This window comes from Anolis carolinensis, chromosome 2 (genome assembly GCF_035594765.1).
Source record: "Anolis carolinensis isolate JA03-04 chromosome 2, rAnoCar3.1.pri, whole genome shotgun sequence".
NCBI classification, from domain to species: domain Eukaryota; kingdom Metazoa; phylum Chordata; class Lepidosauria; order Squamata; family Dactyloidae; genus Anolis; species Anolis carolinensis.
Genome location: NC_085842.1, coordinates 253317216 through 253337748, shown reverse-complemented (window position 1 = coordinate 253337748; position 20533 = coordinate 253317216). Strand labels below are relative to the sequence as shown.

General features: G+C 37.5%; 1 protein-coding gene across 6 annotated transcripts in view; it reads right to left on the bottom strand.

Moving 5' to 3' along the window:
- ercc6l2 (ERCC excision repair 6 like 2) overlaps positions 1-20533 on the bottom strand; it is a 94086-nt gene that overhangs the window by 25907 nt on the left and 47646 nt on the right. For all 6 annotated transcript variants that reach the window (XM_062972084.1, XM_008103213.3, XM_016990991.2 and 3 more), the window contains 5 exons: positions 9845-9916; positions 7968-8113; positions 3839-3934; positions 3655-3754; positions 466-618 (listed from right to left, as the gene is read on the bottom strand). In XM_062972084.1, coding sequence (XP_062828154.1) covers positions 466-618; positions 3655-3754; positions 3839-3934; positions 7968-8113; positions 9845-9916 — 567 coding nt within the window. The remainder of the gene's footprint in view (positions 1-465; positions 619-3654; positions 3755-3838; positions 3935-7967; positions 8114-9844; positions 9917-20533) is intronic.

Here is a 20533-nt window from a genome sequence, read left to right as displayed (position 1 = left end):
GTGGCTTCTCTCATTTTCCCGCGTGGAGCTGGAGCTGATAGAGGGAGCTCATCCACACTCTCCCCAGGTGGGATTCGAACCTGGCAGCTTTCAGGTCAGCAACCCAACCTTCAAGTCACTTAGTCCACTACGCCATCTGGGGGCTCCTCTTGTTCAGTAAGCAAATTAGATTGTGCTAAATCCAAATGTTAATCTCTCTAGAGTAGGCCCACTGAATTGAACAGACTTACACAAGTGTTGCTAAAGTAATACTTATAGAAGTTTTGCTAATTTAATGAGTCTACTTTCGCTGGAACAAACTGTTGAATTTAGCCCATTAGCCTTATGATGCCTATGGACAGGGCTCTATTTTTGCAATTGTGAAAATCTGTTTACATTTTAGAATTTGTATTTCTTCATCTACACAGTAAGTCATAATGAATCAATACAAAGATATATGAAATGACAAAGGAATAAACACCAAACCTCCAGAATCTCTTTTGTAAGACAAGATCCATGGTCCTGAAACCTGAAAAGATTATGGATACCAAAAAGTTCGCCTTGGTGTTCTTTTGATCCTTGCACTGCCTCAAAATATCGCTTGGCATTTTCACTTCCAACCACTACACAATGCAATTGCTAAAAGAGAGAATGACACAAAAGATTTCAGAAGTATGTTTCTGCAACAATGGGTCAGAATTTCCTGGCATTTACAATATATACCTAGATTTAAAGCAGACCTAAATCCCCACACAGGAGAATATTATGTTTTATTTACCCTGGCAGATGCTGCCATTGTAGAGTCATTTTACTGGAAAGGAAAGAAAATGTGGTCTGAAGTCTCCTGTATAACATATAAAATTTAGCACCAGTATTCGCAGCCTACAACAGATATACTATTTACAACACAAGTTTTCATTTATTAATAAATAAGAATTTGTTGTTGTTAAACATAAATCCAGAATTATTGATAGTTAGAATCTGGAAATGATGAAATAAATCAGACACCTCCTAACAGCTCCCATTTTCAAAGATAGAATGAGAATTTAATAAAGGTGGAGCAGGGAAAGGAAATAAGCTGTATTTGGACTTCTAAGGTTTTCCCTTGACCTGAACAGCAACTATCTAGAGTTTCCCCATGATCAACATGTTTCAAATTCAAAATGGATTAAGGAAGATCGGGCTAGAAGTGCAGAGTTTGCATATAAAAGTGTAGGGATGTCAGTTGAGTCATACATTGCCTACCTCTGACATAGATGGCAAAACAGACCTAATGCTTGTGTGGCGTATGTCTGTACAAACAGTTCTAGAGCCCAGCTTTAGGTAGGACTGTGGCCAAAATCCACAGTCCAAATATAAGAACGTTAAGTTTGTGGTCACATGTAATACATAGCCAGATTATTATCAATAAACCTCCAACATAGCTCTTTAAGACTTCTGGGGGTTCCCAACTGTTCTTCAATTTTTCATGAATTTAAAAGCCTGATATAAATTCTAATATTGAGCACATCTGTACAATAAGGCTGCAAACCAGTGCACAGTTACTTGACAGAAAGATACAACAGAACTCAATTTGATAACACGCAAACCAGTTCTGTACTAAGAGAAACTCTCATTTTAATATTTGGTTTGTCTTTTAAAAGCCAAAAAAACTGAAGACCTGGCTATGTACGCAGGCATTTGAAGAATAAGCATGTGTTGGTCTGGTGGATGAATGGGATAAGCACTTTGCATTGTTTTAAACTTTGCATATTGTATTTTATGACTGTTTTAACTGTTTTAACGTTTTAGTTCATTGTATATCAGTGTAACGACATCAATTGTCACTTGTAAGTCGCCCTGAGTCCCCTCGGGTGAGAAGGGCGGTATAAATAATTGAAATAAATAAATAAATAAATAAATAAAGCGCACTGACCTACATACACATATGCATTTTAGGCAATGTTCAATGAATGTGGAGTAAAGTGAACTGCAGATACTTTTATATCATTATGATCCAGATGTAACTGCTTCTTTGATTGTTATAGTAAATCAATGTTGCATGTACCTGTATAAAAGGATGAGGACCTTGGCCTTTCAAGTATACAGGGAAGGAATTCTACAGTGCTCATTAAATTGGGAGAAACACCATATTTATAGGATTATAGAAGCAATCAATGTGTTTAAACTCAAAATAGTTTATAGTAGGTATTCTGAGGCGGGGGGGGGGCTAAAAATGGTAGGCGAGGGGAGAGTGGATATGTGCAATGAGATAAAAAACACTTTCACCTTGTAATTTGTAGGAATTTAGGTGGTGGTGGGGACAATTTTTCTTCTTCCCAAGCCATCACCGCTTTATGTAATAATCAAATGCTTCATTTTGGAACTGTTAGCCAATACTCAAATCAAGCCCTCTGGCATTAAACAGCACATCAGATAAAGCTTTTGGAAGGGATTATTCTATCTTTTACCTTCTTGACCCCTCACCTCCAGACTTCATGACTTAAACAAGTGTTTTTAGTGGCTTCAAGTCATTTCCTGCTGATGGTTTCCGTATCATGGGGGTTTTTGGCAAGATTTTTTGGAGAGTCTTTGCCTTCCTCTGGGGCCAAGAGTGTGCTTGCTCAAGATCACCCAATGAATTTTCATGATTAAGCAGGGGTTTGAGCCCTAGTCTCCAGAGTTACAGTCCAAGGCTCAAACCACTACACCATTTTCCTGACTGACTGGACCCCTACGGGGTGATTCCTTTGGATGTGGGAGATACAATGCAACAATTAATTGCACATCCCTCTTAACACTATATGAGATCTTATTGCAGAGGTGAGCAACTTTGGATGGTCTACCCAATTTTCCATGCCCCCCCTTGTCCTCCAAGCACTTTTCTCATATTTTTCTTCTAAACAGGAAGAAATGAAAAGTCATTCCCATTTGTAATGTGTTATGTTTCACCCAGACAAGATGTAAGGTCATTAAATAAACCCCACAAAGAGCTTATGCTTCACCATTAGCACCATGATACAATGGCAGAAAAGTCTTTATTCCACTGGACTGCCAAAGAAAGAATCCTCAAACAATCACAATCACTTCAGATTAGTTTAATATGTGCAAAAACTACACTGAGAACTGATTACGACTACAATTTGTTATTAATGGAGCAAGATACAATTTCAAGATACAGCTTTTGGCATTTTGTTTTAACTTTTGCAGATGGTAACTGCAGTTGACTGTTTTAGAAGTACAGTACTTCTCATTTAAGAAGAAGGAAAGGCAAGACAAGAAATGGAGATAAGCATTAACTCCCAGAGTCAGCCATGACTAGACTTAATGTCAGGGGAAAACCTTTACCTTTACCTATAGTATCATTTTATTATGTTTTGTATATTTTTATATCTTTGGTTAATACAATAAATTATTAAATTTATAAAATCAAATAGATCAAATTAAATAAACAAAAAATAAAAAACCACTGAGCAATAAAGAGTATCAACTGATCTAACTGAAAAGAACGATAGACTCCTGCTAAGTCAGCTGGCACATGAGAGAACCTAAGGGTGTCCAGATTATTCCTGCTATCAATCCAGAAAATGCTGTAGTAAGTCAGGTTTCATCAATATACAGACAATTAGTTGAGAAGTTTAGTAATTTGAATTTTAAAAACACCCAATGTAAATGTAAACATAGTGAAAATGTTACCTGTTTGTAAACCTGCCGCAAGTACATCATCTCCTCCACAGTTCCCAAAGATATAAGTCTAAAAACTTTCACATCTCTGCATTGGCCAATCCTGTATGCTCTGCAAAACAAATGCTCCCAGAGTCAAAAATTGAAAAACATTGTATCTACCATATTAAACAATTCTTTAGCAATTGAGTTGTACCTGTCAATGGCTTGTAGATCATTAGCTGGATTCCAAGTTGGGTCAAACAATATAACAATATTAGCACCAACAAAATTGAGTCCTAGTCCACCAGCCCTTTAGAGTAACAGAAGAAACAAGAAGTTCAAGCATATATAAAGGCATAAAATACAACCCAAACTGCATATTATCACTCTCTGATGATTGATTAAGATTGTTTTATGCCTTACGGTTTGATAATTTTAAACTGTTTTAAACTATAGTTGATTGTTCTGTTTTAATCATGATGTTTTAAACTGTTTTTATGATGTTTGATGGTTGGGTTTGTCCCTATGTGAGCCGCTCTGAGTCCCCTTGGGGAGATGAAGACGGCATTTAAAAATAAAGTTGTTGTTATTATAATTATTATTATTTTATTGTATGACACAGCAAACAAGATAGACATGCTGGATTTGTTGTTGTTGTTATTATTATTATTATTATTATTATTATTATTATTATTATTATTATTATTATTGTGTTTAGACAAATTGGTAGTAAGTCTCCTCCAAGAATTATTTGTATATTGCAATTAAATATATGGCAAATGAATCACATACCTTTTTAAAATAAATTATAATATATAATCTGCAAAAAGCTGACAAAAGTCCCCACAATGCTAGGCATCTTGTCTCAAGTATGTACTATCACATTAGTTTCAGACACATTCATGTTTCCATCAAAACAAATTTATAAATTAATAATAATAATAATAATAATAATAATAATAATAATAATAAACTTTTATTTATATACTGCTCTATTTCCTTGAGAAGACTCAGGGCGGTTTCCAACAAGTGTACAAAAATCGTCAATTGTCAAAACATCATACAACAACTTAAACATAGTAAACAAATAAAACAACATCATCAGACAGGAACCAAAACAATTGTATTAAAATAGACACAGTTACAAATCCAACAAATCCTTGTTACAAATTTCAACACTATACAGGGTTGAGGAAAGGAGGCAAGGTTTACATCAATTACAGTGCTCAATTTACAGAAAAATCCTCTTGCCACATTCAATTAACCTAATATGCCACACTTCAAGTTGAAGGAGGGCATGATTTATGCTTATTTGAGTTTCCAAGAAAACCTGAAAAGACATAAAGCTTTCCAAACTCTCCTAAATTTTCATGCTTAGACTTCCCAAATAACACTTCTTTTCCACCACTTTTTAGCTATCTGAAGATCTTCCAAAATAAGCAATTTAGAAGATGGCTCTTTTAAAAGGATTGGCTAAACTTCATCCACGTTGGCAAATTTCACTGAGAAAATGTGATGACTTGGTTTCATTAAAATCCTCAGTGCCATTGTTTGATCCTTACCTACAGGTATTTTCTAGGTCAAACTGAATATATCAATAAGTTTTTGCTCTATGACAATTTCTCTTTCAGGCTAACACTATTACAAATGTTTCAAAATGATTGCATTTCCAAGTAGGCTTGGAAGAATTAATTGAAAGCATTTATAACAACTTTTAAGCCTAGAAGGGGAGCCCCTAGTGACGCAATGGGTTAAACCCTTGGGCTGGCAGGACTGCTGACTGACAGGTTGGTGGTTCGAATCCGGGGAGCTCCAGCTCCCCATACGGTGACATGAGAGAAGCTTCCCGCAAGAATGGTAAAACATTAAACATCCGGGCGTCCCCTGGGCAACATCCTTGTAGACGGCCAATTCTCTGACACCAGAAGTGACTTGCAGTTTCTCAAGTTGCTCCTGACACGAAAAAAGCCTAGAAGTTTAATTCACTGGATGAGTGTGCTTCTTTTTCTTTGACATCCCACCTCCCAATCTACCAAATCCCTAAGTGAGAAATCTTACTACATTTCAGTGGACAGGAAATGACCATTCTAATAGCTAAAGATAGATTTTCCAATCTTATTTGCATTTTTTAAAAATTGGATCTATTGCAGTTTAAAAAAATAGAGTAGAGGAACCAGAAATGTAATACAATGAGTCATCTAAAATTATCTATCTTTTACTTGGGTCTCATTCATAATTAGTAGCTGCTGGTTTTCCTGACATAACAAATAAATCAGAGTTCTAAAGTCTGTGATTCTAATAAGCTGCTTCTCTACTAATCTGAGAAACCAAAAACCTTCAGGGAATTTCATACTGCATTAATCAGAAGGAAATCAACCTCAAAATGTTCATGAGCTGCCTAAGCTGAGTGAAATATCTGATCCTGAGAGCAGGGTGTATACTGCTGAAATGGAGAAGTATGGAGACTATGAATTGTGTTGGCTCTCTCATAAACCTTAATGTATCAGCTCTGGCAACATTAACTGTCAGAAGGGAAGGCTGAAGAGATCTTGGCTCTTGATTTAGAGACCTATACGTATAAGCGAAGGTGGAATTTTTCTTTTCTACACTATTGAAAAAGGGACTTTGGTGGCTAGTCCTCTAGTAAGACTGCTAATGCGTATTTACTGCTCTGTACTATATCATGGGTCTAAACACCATAAAGGCAACAGATTTTCTCTGATCTTGGAAGATAAGCAGGATCAGCTCTGATAATTAGTACTGAGATGGGAGACCACCAATGAACACCAGGTGCTACCGTATAAACCACTGCATCTTAAACTATGAGTCCGGACTCCAAATAGGGTCCCCGTAGCTCAATGTTGGGGTCAGGAAAAATTTGGCAACAGTAAAAGATGTCTGAACATCACCTAGTGGCAGTTTTAGGCATTTGCAAAATCTGTCATGCAGAGTTTTCAGTAGAGCCTGATGTTTCAGTTGTACTCCATAACAAGAAATATCAGTCTGTTTAACAAGCCTTGCAAAATGCTGATTTGTTATCAGTAAATGTTTGATTTTTATACCTGTTTTATACACCTAAATATTCAGGATCACTTAAAAACTTTTTAGGCCCAAATGGGTCACAAGTGGAAAAATTTAAGAAGCCCTGCTATAGACTATATTTCAGAGGAAGGGCGTGGCAAAGCAACCTCTGAATACCGCTTCCAAAGAAAAGCTCATATGAAATTCATGGGGTTGCCATCAGTTGATAGGTAAAGGTAAAGGTTTCCCCTGACGTTAAGTCCAGTCGTGTCCAACTCTGGGGGCTGGTGCTCATCTCCATTTCTAAGCCGAAGAGCCGGCGTGGTCCGTAGACACCTCCAAGGTCATGTGGCCGGCATGACTGCATGGAGTGCTGTTACCTTCCCGCCAGACCTATTGATCTACTCACATTTGCATGTTTTCGAACTGCTAGGTTGGCAGAAGCTGGAGCTAACAGCGGGTGATCACTCTGCTCCCCGGATTTGAACCTGGGACCTTTCGGTCTGCAAGTTCAGCAGCTCAGCGCTTTAACACACTGAGCCACCGGAGGCTACATACACTAAAATGGCTGAATTCAAAATGGCCGAATTCTGATGTTAAAACAGGCAGGAAGATCACCTGCCTCAAAGGTTAATCTACATTAGCAGCAAAGATGCTCAACAGAAAGATCCTGTTGCACAGCATTTTGGTTTAGAAAATTAAATAGCAAGGAGGAATCTTCCAAGTGGGATACTGTATTTCTTCAATTCTAAGACTCACATTACCCTAATCCTGTATAAACATCTCTAAAAAGGGAGTATGTCTTAGAATCAGAGGTGTGTCTTATGTATTTTTGTTGTTGGTGGTACTGAAATTAGTGTGCTTACCATTGACGGCATCTTACAATTGAAGCAACATGATTGTTAAGGTTTGAGAAAAGAGTTCAGAAACTGGATTAACTATTGTGAGTTTGCAAAGTTCTATTTTAACATGCCATCATTGTCTCCATTCACACACAATTCATATCTCCCTTCTGAGATGGAAACAAAATGTTTATTTTTTCAGTGTTATCACTCAACAGTTTCAGATCTCAAGCGATCCCTAGGAAAAGAGAGCCAGTCTGAAGAAACACAGAAATGAGTAAGAGTTATGACTCATTTTTTGTTTCTACCCTAATAGCCTTGATGGATGCAGTCTACTTCCCATTCTTATAACAGCAGACAGTAATGTTATTGCTTCTTCCCAAGGAAGTGACAAAATGCAGGATCAATCAAGCAGGAGTGCAGTAAATTTGCTATAAACCTCTAACTACCTAGACAAAAGCAGACACAGCATTTTCTTACATTGTAGAAACAAGGCAAATGTTAACTTCTTCCATGCCGTTGAACTCTTTTACTATCTTGACCCTGTCCTCTGCCTTTGTATTTCCATCAAGTCTTCGGTAATCTAGCCCAGATGCCATGCAATATTGTTCCAGAACATCAAGCAACTGGTAAAAAAGATGGGGAGACTAAGCAATTAGTACAATTTAAAGACAACTACAGTAAACTAAATAGATCAAATATCTTAAAAGTTTGTAAGAGCCCACATTCTCCCTAACATAACTATTTCACCAAGGTCACAAAGTCATAAATATTTATCGGATAGCAGAAACATTTGTAATGTTTATAATTTTGTTACAACGACAGTACATTTTAAACTGCCTGCTTTCCTAGTGAAACAACAATGAATTTGACACAGCAATCCCAAATTATGTTTATATTCATTTTAGTATTAACCAAACAACTCTGTGTACTCACATATGCCTTTTCACAAGTTGCATTCATCATACAAAGCAAGTTGAGGGATGACAAAAACAAGACTTCAGCCCAGGGGCTAGTCCTAACTAACTACAGTAGAACTTCTGAATCACCAGTATTTTACAAAAGTGCTAAGCAACTAATTCAGTGGGTTTATTCTGAGATGTGCAACTAGCTTTCAACCCCAAACTTTTTGGCCTAGTCTGTGTAATTCTATGCAAGCTTATCCAGAAATAAGCCTGATTCAATTAACAAGGCTAAATTCCAGGAAATAGGTATATAGTTCATATCTTAAATTTATAAGAGCTGTTGCATGAACATTTTTCCTATAAAGAAAACTATTTCCCTGTAGAAAAGCATGGAAGCTGTATAGAATAATCAGAAACAGTACAACCAGCACAACTTCAGGATTGGTTCCTGTGGCTTCACCTACCCGCATGTAATAAAATATGTCCACTAATAATTTTTGAGGTCCTCCAAACAATTCTATAGTATGCTTTCACTGGACCTTATCTTAGATCAGTGGTTTTCAACTTGTGGGTCCCCAGATGTTTTGGCCTTCAACTCCCAGAAATCCTAACAACTGGTAAACTGGCTGGGAATTCTGGGAGTTGTAGATTGCCTTAGATTTTCCTGGAGTACCTAGCAAATACCTCTCGAGGAATTTTCCCCGGAAATTGTATAGGTCCTCCAAATGAAACATGGTAACCTAAGGCAGAAAGTTCAATAGGGTTCAGTTTTATCCAAATTTTCCTGTTTCTATAGTAAGCTCAGGAATGTAGTCCCTGTGGATACAAGAGTCATGCCATTTACATCTGAATTACTGGAATACGGGAGCATTTGAGCAGGCAGCAAAACAGTCAAAGGTGCTATCATAATAGTAGATTATAGACATTTAATTTTCAACATTTTTTTTACACAGATCTATTTTTTGTGTAAGAAAAATGTAAAGCTTCACATTGGAAGTTGTCTTGATATCACATTTTACATAACCATTGGAAGTGGAAGAATAAATATTGATACAGTAGAGTCTCACTTATCCAACACTCGCTTATCCAACGTTCTGAATTATCCAACGCATTTTTGTAGTCAATGTTTTCAATATATCGTGATATTTTGGTGCTAATTCATAAATACAGTAATTATTACATAGCATTACTGCGTATTGAACTACTTTTTCTGCCAAATTTGTTGTCTAACATGATGTTTTGGTGCTTAATTTGTAAAATCATAACCTAATTTGATGTTTAATAGGCTTTTCCTTAATGCCTCCTTATTATCCAACATATTTGCTTATCCAACATTCTGCCGGCCCGTTTATGTTGGATAACTGAGACTTTACTGTACTTTCTATAGATATTTCAGGCTTATTATTCACTGTTCATTAGATAAGTCATTCACACAAAGAAATACTAGTTCACCTTGGTTGAAAAGGAAAAAAGAAGCACTTTATCCTTGTTTTTTCTGAAGTGATTTAAAAACTTCTGAAGGACCTGGAAATAGAAAATGAGAGAAGGGGAGCATAAGCAAACCAGAGCCGAAACATACCTTCGCAAATATTCTATTCTGGGGGGTTTAACACAAATTGATAAACAAATATAATCTATTCCTGTTTCACCAAGAAAAAGAAAACAGAAGTGACATCTTTAAAAATGTGAACAAAGTACTTGTATCTGTAAACCAACAGATACCACCATTTTTATTTTTTTCACTCCACTACATGAAGAATCCTTTACATCAGTGACGGGCAACATACAGCATGCATTTAACCCTTGGATCTCTATTTTACAGCCCTTAGATGCCACCACTGCCAAACCTGCTGCTGTTGCTTCAGAAGCTGTACTAATTTTGTGGTTCCCACAGCAAATACTACACTGCAACAAGTTCTTCATAGAACTCCAAAAAGTCATAAAAGTATCATGGAAGACACAGAAGCACAATAAAAGTGGGTTCTATGGTAGAGAAGAATACAGTGAGATTCTCTTGCATTCCTTACATTCTCCAATTTTGGCAACTACAGCAGTGGTGTACAGAAAGGTATAGGGCAATGGTTCTTTACCAGGTGTTAGGATTTCTGGGAGTTGAAGGCCAAAAATATTTGGGGACCCCAGGTTGAGAACCACTGGTATAGGGTGACAAATGCGATTATCCGACATGAAGTCCCAACCTGGTGAACTCTGGTAAAGGAGGGACAGAGGGGCTTGAGCCCCCCCCCCCACAATGCCATAATAGATTAGGGAACAGAGCTCAAGCTTGATTAAGACTAGGTTGGGGCCTGAGCTCCCCTGGAATGATCTAAAAAACAGGACCACCAAGACTCCTGTTTAGTTCTGCCTCACTGAGCATTACCAATCAAAATTATACTGAATAAGAGCAGTTGTTGTTTAGACCACTGCTTTTCGAACTGTGGGTCCTGACCCTAAATAGGATCCCCTTATGTTGGGGTGCAAAATATTTGGTAGCAGTAAAAGGTTTCTGAATGCCTCCTAGATATTAACATGAATCTGTTAGCAACAATGTGCAGTGTTTACAATGGATTCTGCAGAATATGCCTGAGTTGTACTTCACAAAAATGAAAATCAGCCTGTTTAGAAAGACTTGCAAATGCTGATTTATTATCAATAAATGTTTGTATTTTATACCTGTTATATATACCTATATATCCAGGGTCACATAACTATTTCTCAAGCAGAAAGGGATAGTGAGAGGAAATAGTTTAAAAAACCCTGGTTTAGACTACACAGAAACAGTAACTGTTGCCAGCAATCATTTTATGTACGCTTAACTTGGGAGTAAGCTACAATGAACACACCAAAGGCATTTCTAACGGATTGGGAAAGTATTTTGCTCTCCACCTGCAAGCTGGCAAAATTAATACAACTTGCCTGCCAATATTGAGCCTTCCCACCTGAAAAAACTGTTCATGGTTCTTGTCCACCCTGTTGCCATACACCACTTTACTAATACTGTATTCCATTGATTTTAAGACAAACTGCCCCCATAAACATCTCAAAAAACAGGCTGTGTCTTAGAATTGCAGGTGATTGTGTGTGTGTGTGTGTTCTGTTGGTGATACTGAAATACGTGTGCGCCTTAGAATCCATGGTGCCTTAAAATCAATGAAGTGCAATATTAATATAAAATTAAATGCATGAAATTGCCAAGGGTGATGCTATCTCAGTCACATATTTCCACTGTGGTCACAGCCCATGATAGGATTTCTTCTATCTATCTATCTATCTATCTATCTATCTATCTATCTATCTATCTATCTATCTATCTATCTATCCATCTGATACAATAATACACGTATTAGTTTAAATAACACCTGGATACTAGTATAAGTACCATGAATAGGGCTTACTCTCTTTTAAATGTGCTGTACTAAATCCAAGTTCAGAATTTCTTGGATCAAGACTTCTCTAAATAATCAGTCAGCTGAACACCCCTCCTTGCTCCTACTGTCCTCAACTGCTGTGTTTACAATAGATTTTGACTTCCCAGACTTTGCATAGATTCTAAAATGCCAATAATCCGCCCACACGCAATGTTCTTCTGGTGGGGAAGCAAATAATCCAGGGCATTTCATATAATAGTAATATTGTTATTTTCTAAAGAACCATGTCCACATCTGGCAACAGTAATTCCAGAACAGTGCAGAAGCAAGACACGAATGGGAAAAGAGGAATTTTTCTGCCCCATGTCTGTAGTCTAGTCTCACTGGGCAATAAATATTTTAACATTATTGATTCCATAATACTTAACCTTTTACTTTAAAAGGAGTTTCCAGAAAGCAGAGTTACTAAAAGAAGAATACTTTTCTGATTAGTTACGTAATAGAAAGTAAAATACTGAATGCCTGTAATAATGTACTCTAAAGAATCATCAGTCAATTGCATGGAGATTTAAAGAGGCATAAATGAGAAATATAAGTTCAGCGTGCCATTCAGTTAGAAACTGTAAAAAATTGATTGCTTTAATGGATGAAAACATGAGTTATATTCTATAGAGCTGAAACTCTGAAAACAAATCTAAAGGAGAACTACACAAATCCACATAACAGATCAATTATTTTTTAAAAGACAAAACATAAAAGGTAAGAAAATTGATGCAACAGGATGCTACTTTTTGCTTTTGTGTCTAATGCTCATCATGTACAGAAAACATCAAGGCTTCATATTTTCAGTATGAACTACCTTGTTGAGCTTAATATGGAAGTAAATACAATAAAATGGGTGTCAAATTCATTTCCACTGAGCGTCACATCTGCCTTTCGGTTGCCTTTAAAGGGCCATTTGTAATTGTAAGACTGTATATAAATTGAAGGAGCCCTGGTGGCGAAGTGCGTTAAAGCTCTGAGCTGCTGAACTTGAGACCGAAAGGTCCCAGGTTCAAATCCCGGGAGCGACTTGAGTGCCCGCTGTTAGCTCCAGCTCCTGCCAACCTAGCAGTTTGAAAACATGCAAATGTGAGTAGATCAATAGGTACCGCTCCGGCGGGAAGGTAACAGTGCTCCATGCAGTCATGCCGGCCACATGACCTTGAAGGTGCCTACGGACCACGCCGGCTCTTCGGCTTAGAAATGGAGATGAGCACCAACCCCCAGAGTCAGACATGACTGGACTTAACGTCAGGGGAAACCTTTACCTTTTTATATAAATTTAACTATGTCGCTCTGGCATTGAAAGCTTCATGGGGCACATAATGTTGCAAATGACAACCTTCTTCAAGTCTTCTCTAATAATGTTTATCTGTGATCCTGTTGCTTATTGTTTCCTGTATGTATGTTCTGGTATGCAGCTTCCTTTACTCTATGGTTCCTGAGAAGTTATAAAAGGGGCTGCAGACCATATGTTCTCTCTCTCTCTCTCTCTCCTTTTGACTATGTGACCTGTTGATGGCTTTTTTGTAATAAGAGAGATGTCCTGGCCTGATGGCACAGAGAATTATCTCAAACATATCTGAAACTGGACTGATAAGTTTTGTACCTGTATATGCTGAACACATGAAAGTTTTGAGTAAACCAAATAGGTTATTTTTATCAAAGTCTATTTCATTTTTATCTCTTGAGTGCATGATATATAACAAGTTGTTTTATAAGAGAGTATCAATCAATTTGAAAATATTAATTTTATGGGAGAGTATTTTTTGGGCACTGAAAAAAGCTCTGCTGTTTTCATGCACTGGCAAATCTCTGTTCTCCTAAGAGATCAGAGATAACAGGTTATTCAGTCTAACAACTGAAACCACTGCCTTGCATAATTATATCTGATTGTATAGGACAAAAGATGATTCTACTCTAAAGGGTTTTTGGCTCTTCTCTGAAAGGTCATGCTTTTCTTAAAAAGTTATGATCTCCAAAAGGTATTTTTCCAAAAGGTTATAAATGCCATCTTCCAAAATAAAATGACATGAAAGGCCAGATTTAGCCCTTACATTTGATATGTGTGCCCCAAAGGCACCAGCTCCAATCTGATCTTGGAAGCTAAGCAGGAGAAACTCTAGTTAATACCTGGGTGGGAGACCACCAATCAATCCTAGGTGCTTTAGGCTACATTTCAGAGTAAGGAAACCAGGAAAAAAAACACCTCTGGGTATTCATTGCCTAAGAATACTATGAAATTCATGAGATGGCCAGTTTGACAGGTTACTTGATGGCGCGCACGCACGTGCGCACACACACACGCTTGTTAATTACTCATTTTCAGAAGCTCATAATTGAGCCTTTTTAGGCAGGTCCTTTGCAGTTTCAAAGACATCTTCATACAGCTCTACTTACCTAAGATATTGTACAATATTTGCACACAAAGTATCATTTCCTTACTTTATATACCATCTGTGTGCTGAGACTGAGATTTTCTTGTAGCAGTATTGATGCTGATTATGCAATAAAGCAAGATAAACATTTTTAATGTAGCTTTTTTCTCCTACAATTTGTTAACACATTACTGCCCCTAGGCGTTTTTGGTCTGATTGATGTACACAAACAGAAATGATTAAAGAGTAAGTGTATCCCAAATGTTGGGATGAAATGGTCCCTCATTAGAATGAAAGCCATTCCATTCCCACTGGCTCCATCTTATATACCTCCTCGTTTTCTGCTCCGCACCTCCACTGTCAGCTATTATTCTATACCCACTGAATTATAATAGCATCCTGTCCTTGTATAACCCTCTCCTCCCCATACTCATAGTTGTCCTTCCCTATTTGAAAAGAGGTCAGCTTGAGACATCTCAACCACCTGGATCTTTTTAAAGAGTGAAACAATGGACAAAACGCAGACACTATTCTCCTGTATTGAATATAGTGTTAAAAGTTAGTCTATACTTTTTAAATTCTGGGAAAGGCTTTGTTGTTTAACTCATGAAAAACTATAAATAAATGGTGTGCCACAAGATTTCATTATCTGATGCATAACCTACATTCAGGACAAGAGGTTACCATCAGGAACGATAACAGAGAAACATAACAGTTTCCAGTTGGCAAGGGGGTCAGCCAAGGCTACATTTTATCAGTCTGGTTAAACTGTACATTGAACAAAGCAGTATACTATGAGGAAGCAGGGGTGAAAATTGGAAGAAAGAACATTAACCATTTAAGATATGCAGATGACACCAAACTACTAGCAGGAGATTGAAGAAAGTACAAAGGCAAGTTTACAGCTAAACATTAAGAAAACAAAAATAGTGACCACAGGTGAATGACTTAACTTTAAAGTAGAAGGTAACAAGAGAAGGTAGCAAGAGATCAACAGAGAATGGGAGAGGCATATTATTTCTTCTGGACTCAGTATCCACTGGATTAGTTCCCTTTAAAGCAGAAGCTGAATGAACTATGGACCACAGAAAACATGCAACCACTGAAGGCCACTAAAGTCCTCAGACCTGTGAATTGATCTGGGGAAATTCCTTGCTTGCAAATGCTGAGATTTGCTGCCAGCTCCCTTGGCCCATAGATCAGATCCAATGCAAAGTGGGCATGGAAACCTACCTCTTCTTGACTCTTCCATTTACCCGGGCTAGGTTAAAGTAGCTCGACATTAAGTCCAAGTTAGGTAGACATTAGAATATCCCCTATACGAAGAGAACCTGTGGGTGTCGTGAGGTAGATGCAGAAGTGGAGGACTCAGAACATTTTTTCTTAAAATGCCCCTACTACACCAGGATTCGATCTCTCTATTTAGACCCTCTGCTGGAGAATCATACTCACTTAGAGAATAAGGAGAAACTGCATATCCTTCTACAGGGTTCAGATAAAAAATCTATTTTAAAACTGGCCCTTTTTATGCAAAAAGTGCTGGCCACTCATGAGAAGATGGAAGCTGAGAGCTGACACATTATTGCCATTAACAAAATCCAAACTTAAAATTTACTATGGACAAGACACTTGTTTTACTTACCCCTGTCCTCGTTCAAACTTTACCTCAGGAAATAACTAATTTTAACCTTTTTACTCTGTATTTGTATACTTATCTAGGAGCGGGTTATTAGGCCGCAGGTCGGGATGTTTTGTATCTTTACATGGTTTTATTGTATGTATGCGTAAGTGTGTACATATTGTATGTTTTACATGTTTTGATATGGTCAAAAGTAACTAATCAATAAAGAATTGTTGTTGTTGAATCAGATCCTTTAAAACATGTATTTAATAGAAAGCCATTGATTTTGCATTGGTTCATCTCTGTTATTCCAGAGATCCATCTGACTGTTGACTGACACATTTTTCTTGCATTTGCAAGATCAGCAGTTGCTGCTTCCAAGTTATAATATAAATGAGCTGGTTTATATTTCCTCGTGGATGGTATATCAAAGTCTAGGCAAAAATAGGTGCTGCTCTGTAAAAGTATTTCTCCCAGAATAATTCAAAACAACTTTAAAAGAAATATTTACTTAATAATTATTAAGTATTAATTACTTCCCTCTATTAAAAAAATAACCAAAATGTTGAGGCTGGGCTACGTTTCTTTCTCTTGGCTTTGGATGGTCTGTCACCACTAATCTAGAGGCCAGATAAAACAGTCCAACCACACTCTCAACAAAACCTACTTTGCCCAAGGTGGGGAAACACATTTTTCAACAGGCATTCCCCACAAAATCTTTTGCCAATAAGACTTTTATACTTTAGGGTTTCAGCGGCCTCGTGTAGAAGAATCATTTGATGCTTTTATTTGGCCAACAACCACTTTCAGCTATTGGTGAAGCCAGCCACATTTTGATGTTTTCCTACAAAACCCAAAGTCCATCAGGCGTAAAAACTAGCAGAGTAGGGGAGAGTTCAGTATTTCACTGAAACAGTGTTCCCTAAATCAAACAAAATCATTCGGCTGAATCTAATTTACAGACTATAGAGCAAGTCGTTTCTGGTGTGAGAGAATCAGCCGTTTACAAAGACATTGCCCGGGGGATGCCCGGATGTGTTACCATCCTGCTGGGGGGCTTCTCTCATGTCCCCGCATGGGAAGCTAAGGCTGACAGATGGGAGCTCACTCCATCTTCGAACCGCCAACCTTCAGGTCAGCAGTTCAGCCAACACAAGGGTTTAACCCATTGCGCCACCGCGGCTCCTATTTCTAGACATAACTAGAGTAGATCTATCAAATTAATTGTACTTGTATGATCAAATTCCATTCAATTCAGTGGGTCTGCACTGGTTGGAATTAGAAATTTTAAATTTCTTATTAGGCTTGTGCATGGATTCGGATTGGTTAGTTCACTAGATCAATCCGGCTTAATCGGATGGCCATAACGTAAAGGGCTCAGCCTCCATGTGTATTTTGGCAGCAATTGAATAGAGGCTGTCAAAAAACAGCTGCCTTCAGCTGTAAGTGGAGCGCAGGAGGGAGCCAGCCCCTAGAAGGAAAAGCTCAAGGGGGGGGGGGGGGGAAACACCACCCAGGGCCTGCGAATCAAGAGAAAAAGAGGGCTTTTTAAAGGAAGCTCAGGGTAGGATAGCTCCAGGTTATCACTTTTCCTTCTCTGGAAAGTGGGGAAGCCTCCTTAAACTAATGGAAAGCTGTGTGTTGCAGGGAGAGAGTGGCCAAATGCGCCTGCAGCGCCTGTCTCCTTTAGAGTAGAAACAGCTTTAACTAAGCATTAAACGCTGTCTCTTCAACAGACAGAAGGGAAAGGATCACGGAAAGAGTGGTATCTTAACTCTGATGTTTGTAATCCGGGTCTTAATAAAGGATATAAGGACAAACGATGCTTAAAATGATGGGAAGGAGAGCCTGCAAAGCGTCCCCCCCCCCCCCGCCCGCCCCATAATGGGCCAGACAGAAAACAAATCTTTCAGCTTCCCGGATTGAAAATGGATTTCTGTCTTCCTGAATTCGGGAGACTCCTGAAAAACAGATCCGGACCCTTCACTATAATCCAGGACACCAAAACAGATCGCAGTTTACCTGGATTGCACAAGCTTATATCTTATTAACATCATGTAATTCCGACAACCTACAGTGTTTCGTTGAGGGGAGAAAGAATGGAGAGACATGTTGATGAGTGATAAAACATAACTAACAAATACCATCCTTGAAGTGTTGGGCTACAAATCTCACCAGAAAATCAAGGATGAGTTTTGTAGCAGAAGACCTTTGGAAATTGCCCATTTAGTAAAAGCAAGTAAAAGTACAAAAAGACCCAATTTAAATGAGATAACAACAAAATGTGCCAGACAAAAACAATGGTGGAATATATGGCATCTTCTAGAATATTTTGTAGGCATGAAGATGACTGGGAAAGTAGGGTATAAGGGCATTGCCCCTCCAAATAAGAATGCTCTCCCCTTGAAAGTTTCCTTCATTTCCCATATCTTGAGCAATGTAGAGAGTGAGACACTTTTCATAACTAGAACTCTTCCATTTGCTTTGTTTCCATTTCTTTGGTCACTTGGTTGGGCCCCTTTTTGGATGCGTAAATTGTATTTCTAAAATTTCAACTTAAAATTTTACATTACAGTAATACTAGGACTGTGGAAACAAAAATAAAAATTCATAGGGATTAATTGGAATTTGGGGGCAATGGCCTGATTTTGCCATCCTTACAACCACATCCTGAAATTTTTGAGATTTTTTACCCTTGTACAAGAGAATAAGTGAGGACTTACTTCAGTAGCAAAAGCTATGGGTTATTAATACATTAAAATGTTTGCTGTCAATGGCATGCTATACGATTCATATTTCAACAAGATTACGAACAAAGAATATGTACATACAAGAGGATGGAATACATGAATGACAGTCCATTTTACTCTCTCTTATCTCTGACTTGCTTATACATTACACATGTCTAGAACATCACATACAAACAATAACTTCGCTAAGAATAGATAACACACTGCCTAATACTTTTATGCAAATAATGTTAACTGTTGCCAAAGGATAGATGATAGCCATTCCAGTCTCTATACAAAGCCTTATGCCAACTTGTCCATGACATATACTCAATTTCTCTATTCCAAACCATATCTTTTCTGACATTAAAATCTAATTGCAGGAGCATAATTACAAATATTTAGGAAGAAATTGTATACATATAACTGCAAAATGGTATTTATTTAACTGATAAAGATATAGAACAAATATGTGATCAGAGGGATGTATTAAAAAAAGAAGGTGCAGACAAAATAAATGTTACATGAAAATGAAATATGAGCACCAATGGAAACTAAGTGTAAGCAAATGTTGTAATGTTGAAACAATAAAAATATTGTGGAAATGATTAGAATAAAACAAGATTATTAACATAGTGAAAGAAGTACGATTGTAATCTTCCACATTACTGAAAAATAACATATTCATCAAGTGATACAAAATCATTCCACGTACAACTAATTCTACATTATTTTACATTGAGAGAAAGAAACATGTTGAAACTGCAGTAGCACATCAAAATAAACATGCTACTGCCATGACAATTCACACAGCCGTTTCAGTCTTGGTCAGTTTCACAACTATAATGGATTACTGATATAAGTTATGCTCAGAAGTAAAACAAACCAACATTAAATATTTGAACTTTGAAGTAAAATACAGTTTGAAAAGCTGCCTCTGTAATATTTTCATAACCTTATCTTAGCTGAAGCTTTAGCAGGCTAGCTGAAATTAAAACAAATCTCCTGAGGGCAACAGCATCTAATTAAAATTTCTTTTTGTACTGGTGTCTTACTAGTTTCATTTTTAAAATATATCTAAAGTACTATAGTATTTATGAAAATGCAGGAGTTTGCATTGGAGACATAAGTAGAGGAAGAAATAGAGAGAGGCAGGGTACCCTATTTCAAGGAGAAGGCAATAAAATGGGTTGCCCTCGCAATATTCATACACCTGGTTATCTGTGCTAGATTGTTGTTGCTGTTGCTGCTGCTGCTGTTATTGTTGTGTTTATACTCTGGTCTTTCTCTCCACAAGGATACAAGGGCTTCATCTACACTTTCTTGTAATCACTATTTGGCTCATCCAGTGGTACTTCTATCTCTTCTCTGTGTTCCCACCTGCCTAGCCTAAACTACCCTCAGTCTCAAGAAAGCTCTCCAAACTCCTATTGTCAATGAAAGAGATTAAGCTCTTCCTATAGTTTTGTGAAACCTAAACCCCTATTAGACACAAAAAGAGGGTTTATGCACTTTAGTTATTTCACCCTGGAAATTTTTCATGTGTTCTCAACCATTTTGTCTAAGTAACTTACCTGCTGGAATGATAACTGGAATGAAAGTGAAGAAACCATATACATAGTAGGATGGGCCTCCATAGGCCATCACAATATGGCACCCGAACAAAGAAACATTACCTTTGTTTGGATTACAATTCCCGGGATATTGCATACAACATTAGGGATTCTGAGAGTTGTAATCCAAAAGGTAACTTTTCCAGAACTCCAATTCACCTTGAACCAAAGCCCCATAAGCAATCCAACCTAAACACACAAGCTTCCAAGCAAGTAAATGTCCTCCAGTACATCACAGTTCCATCATAATTTAATTCACAAATCACAGAACCCTTGCAAAAAATAGTTCAAAAGAAAGTTAATAAAAATGTAATATCCATTTGACAACAGCAAGAATTAGGTTGCTCCTTGTATTATCCGATGCCCATACCAAAAATAATAAAATTGCAG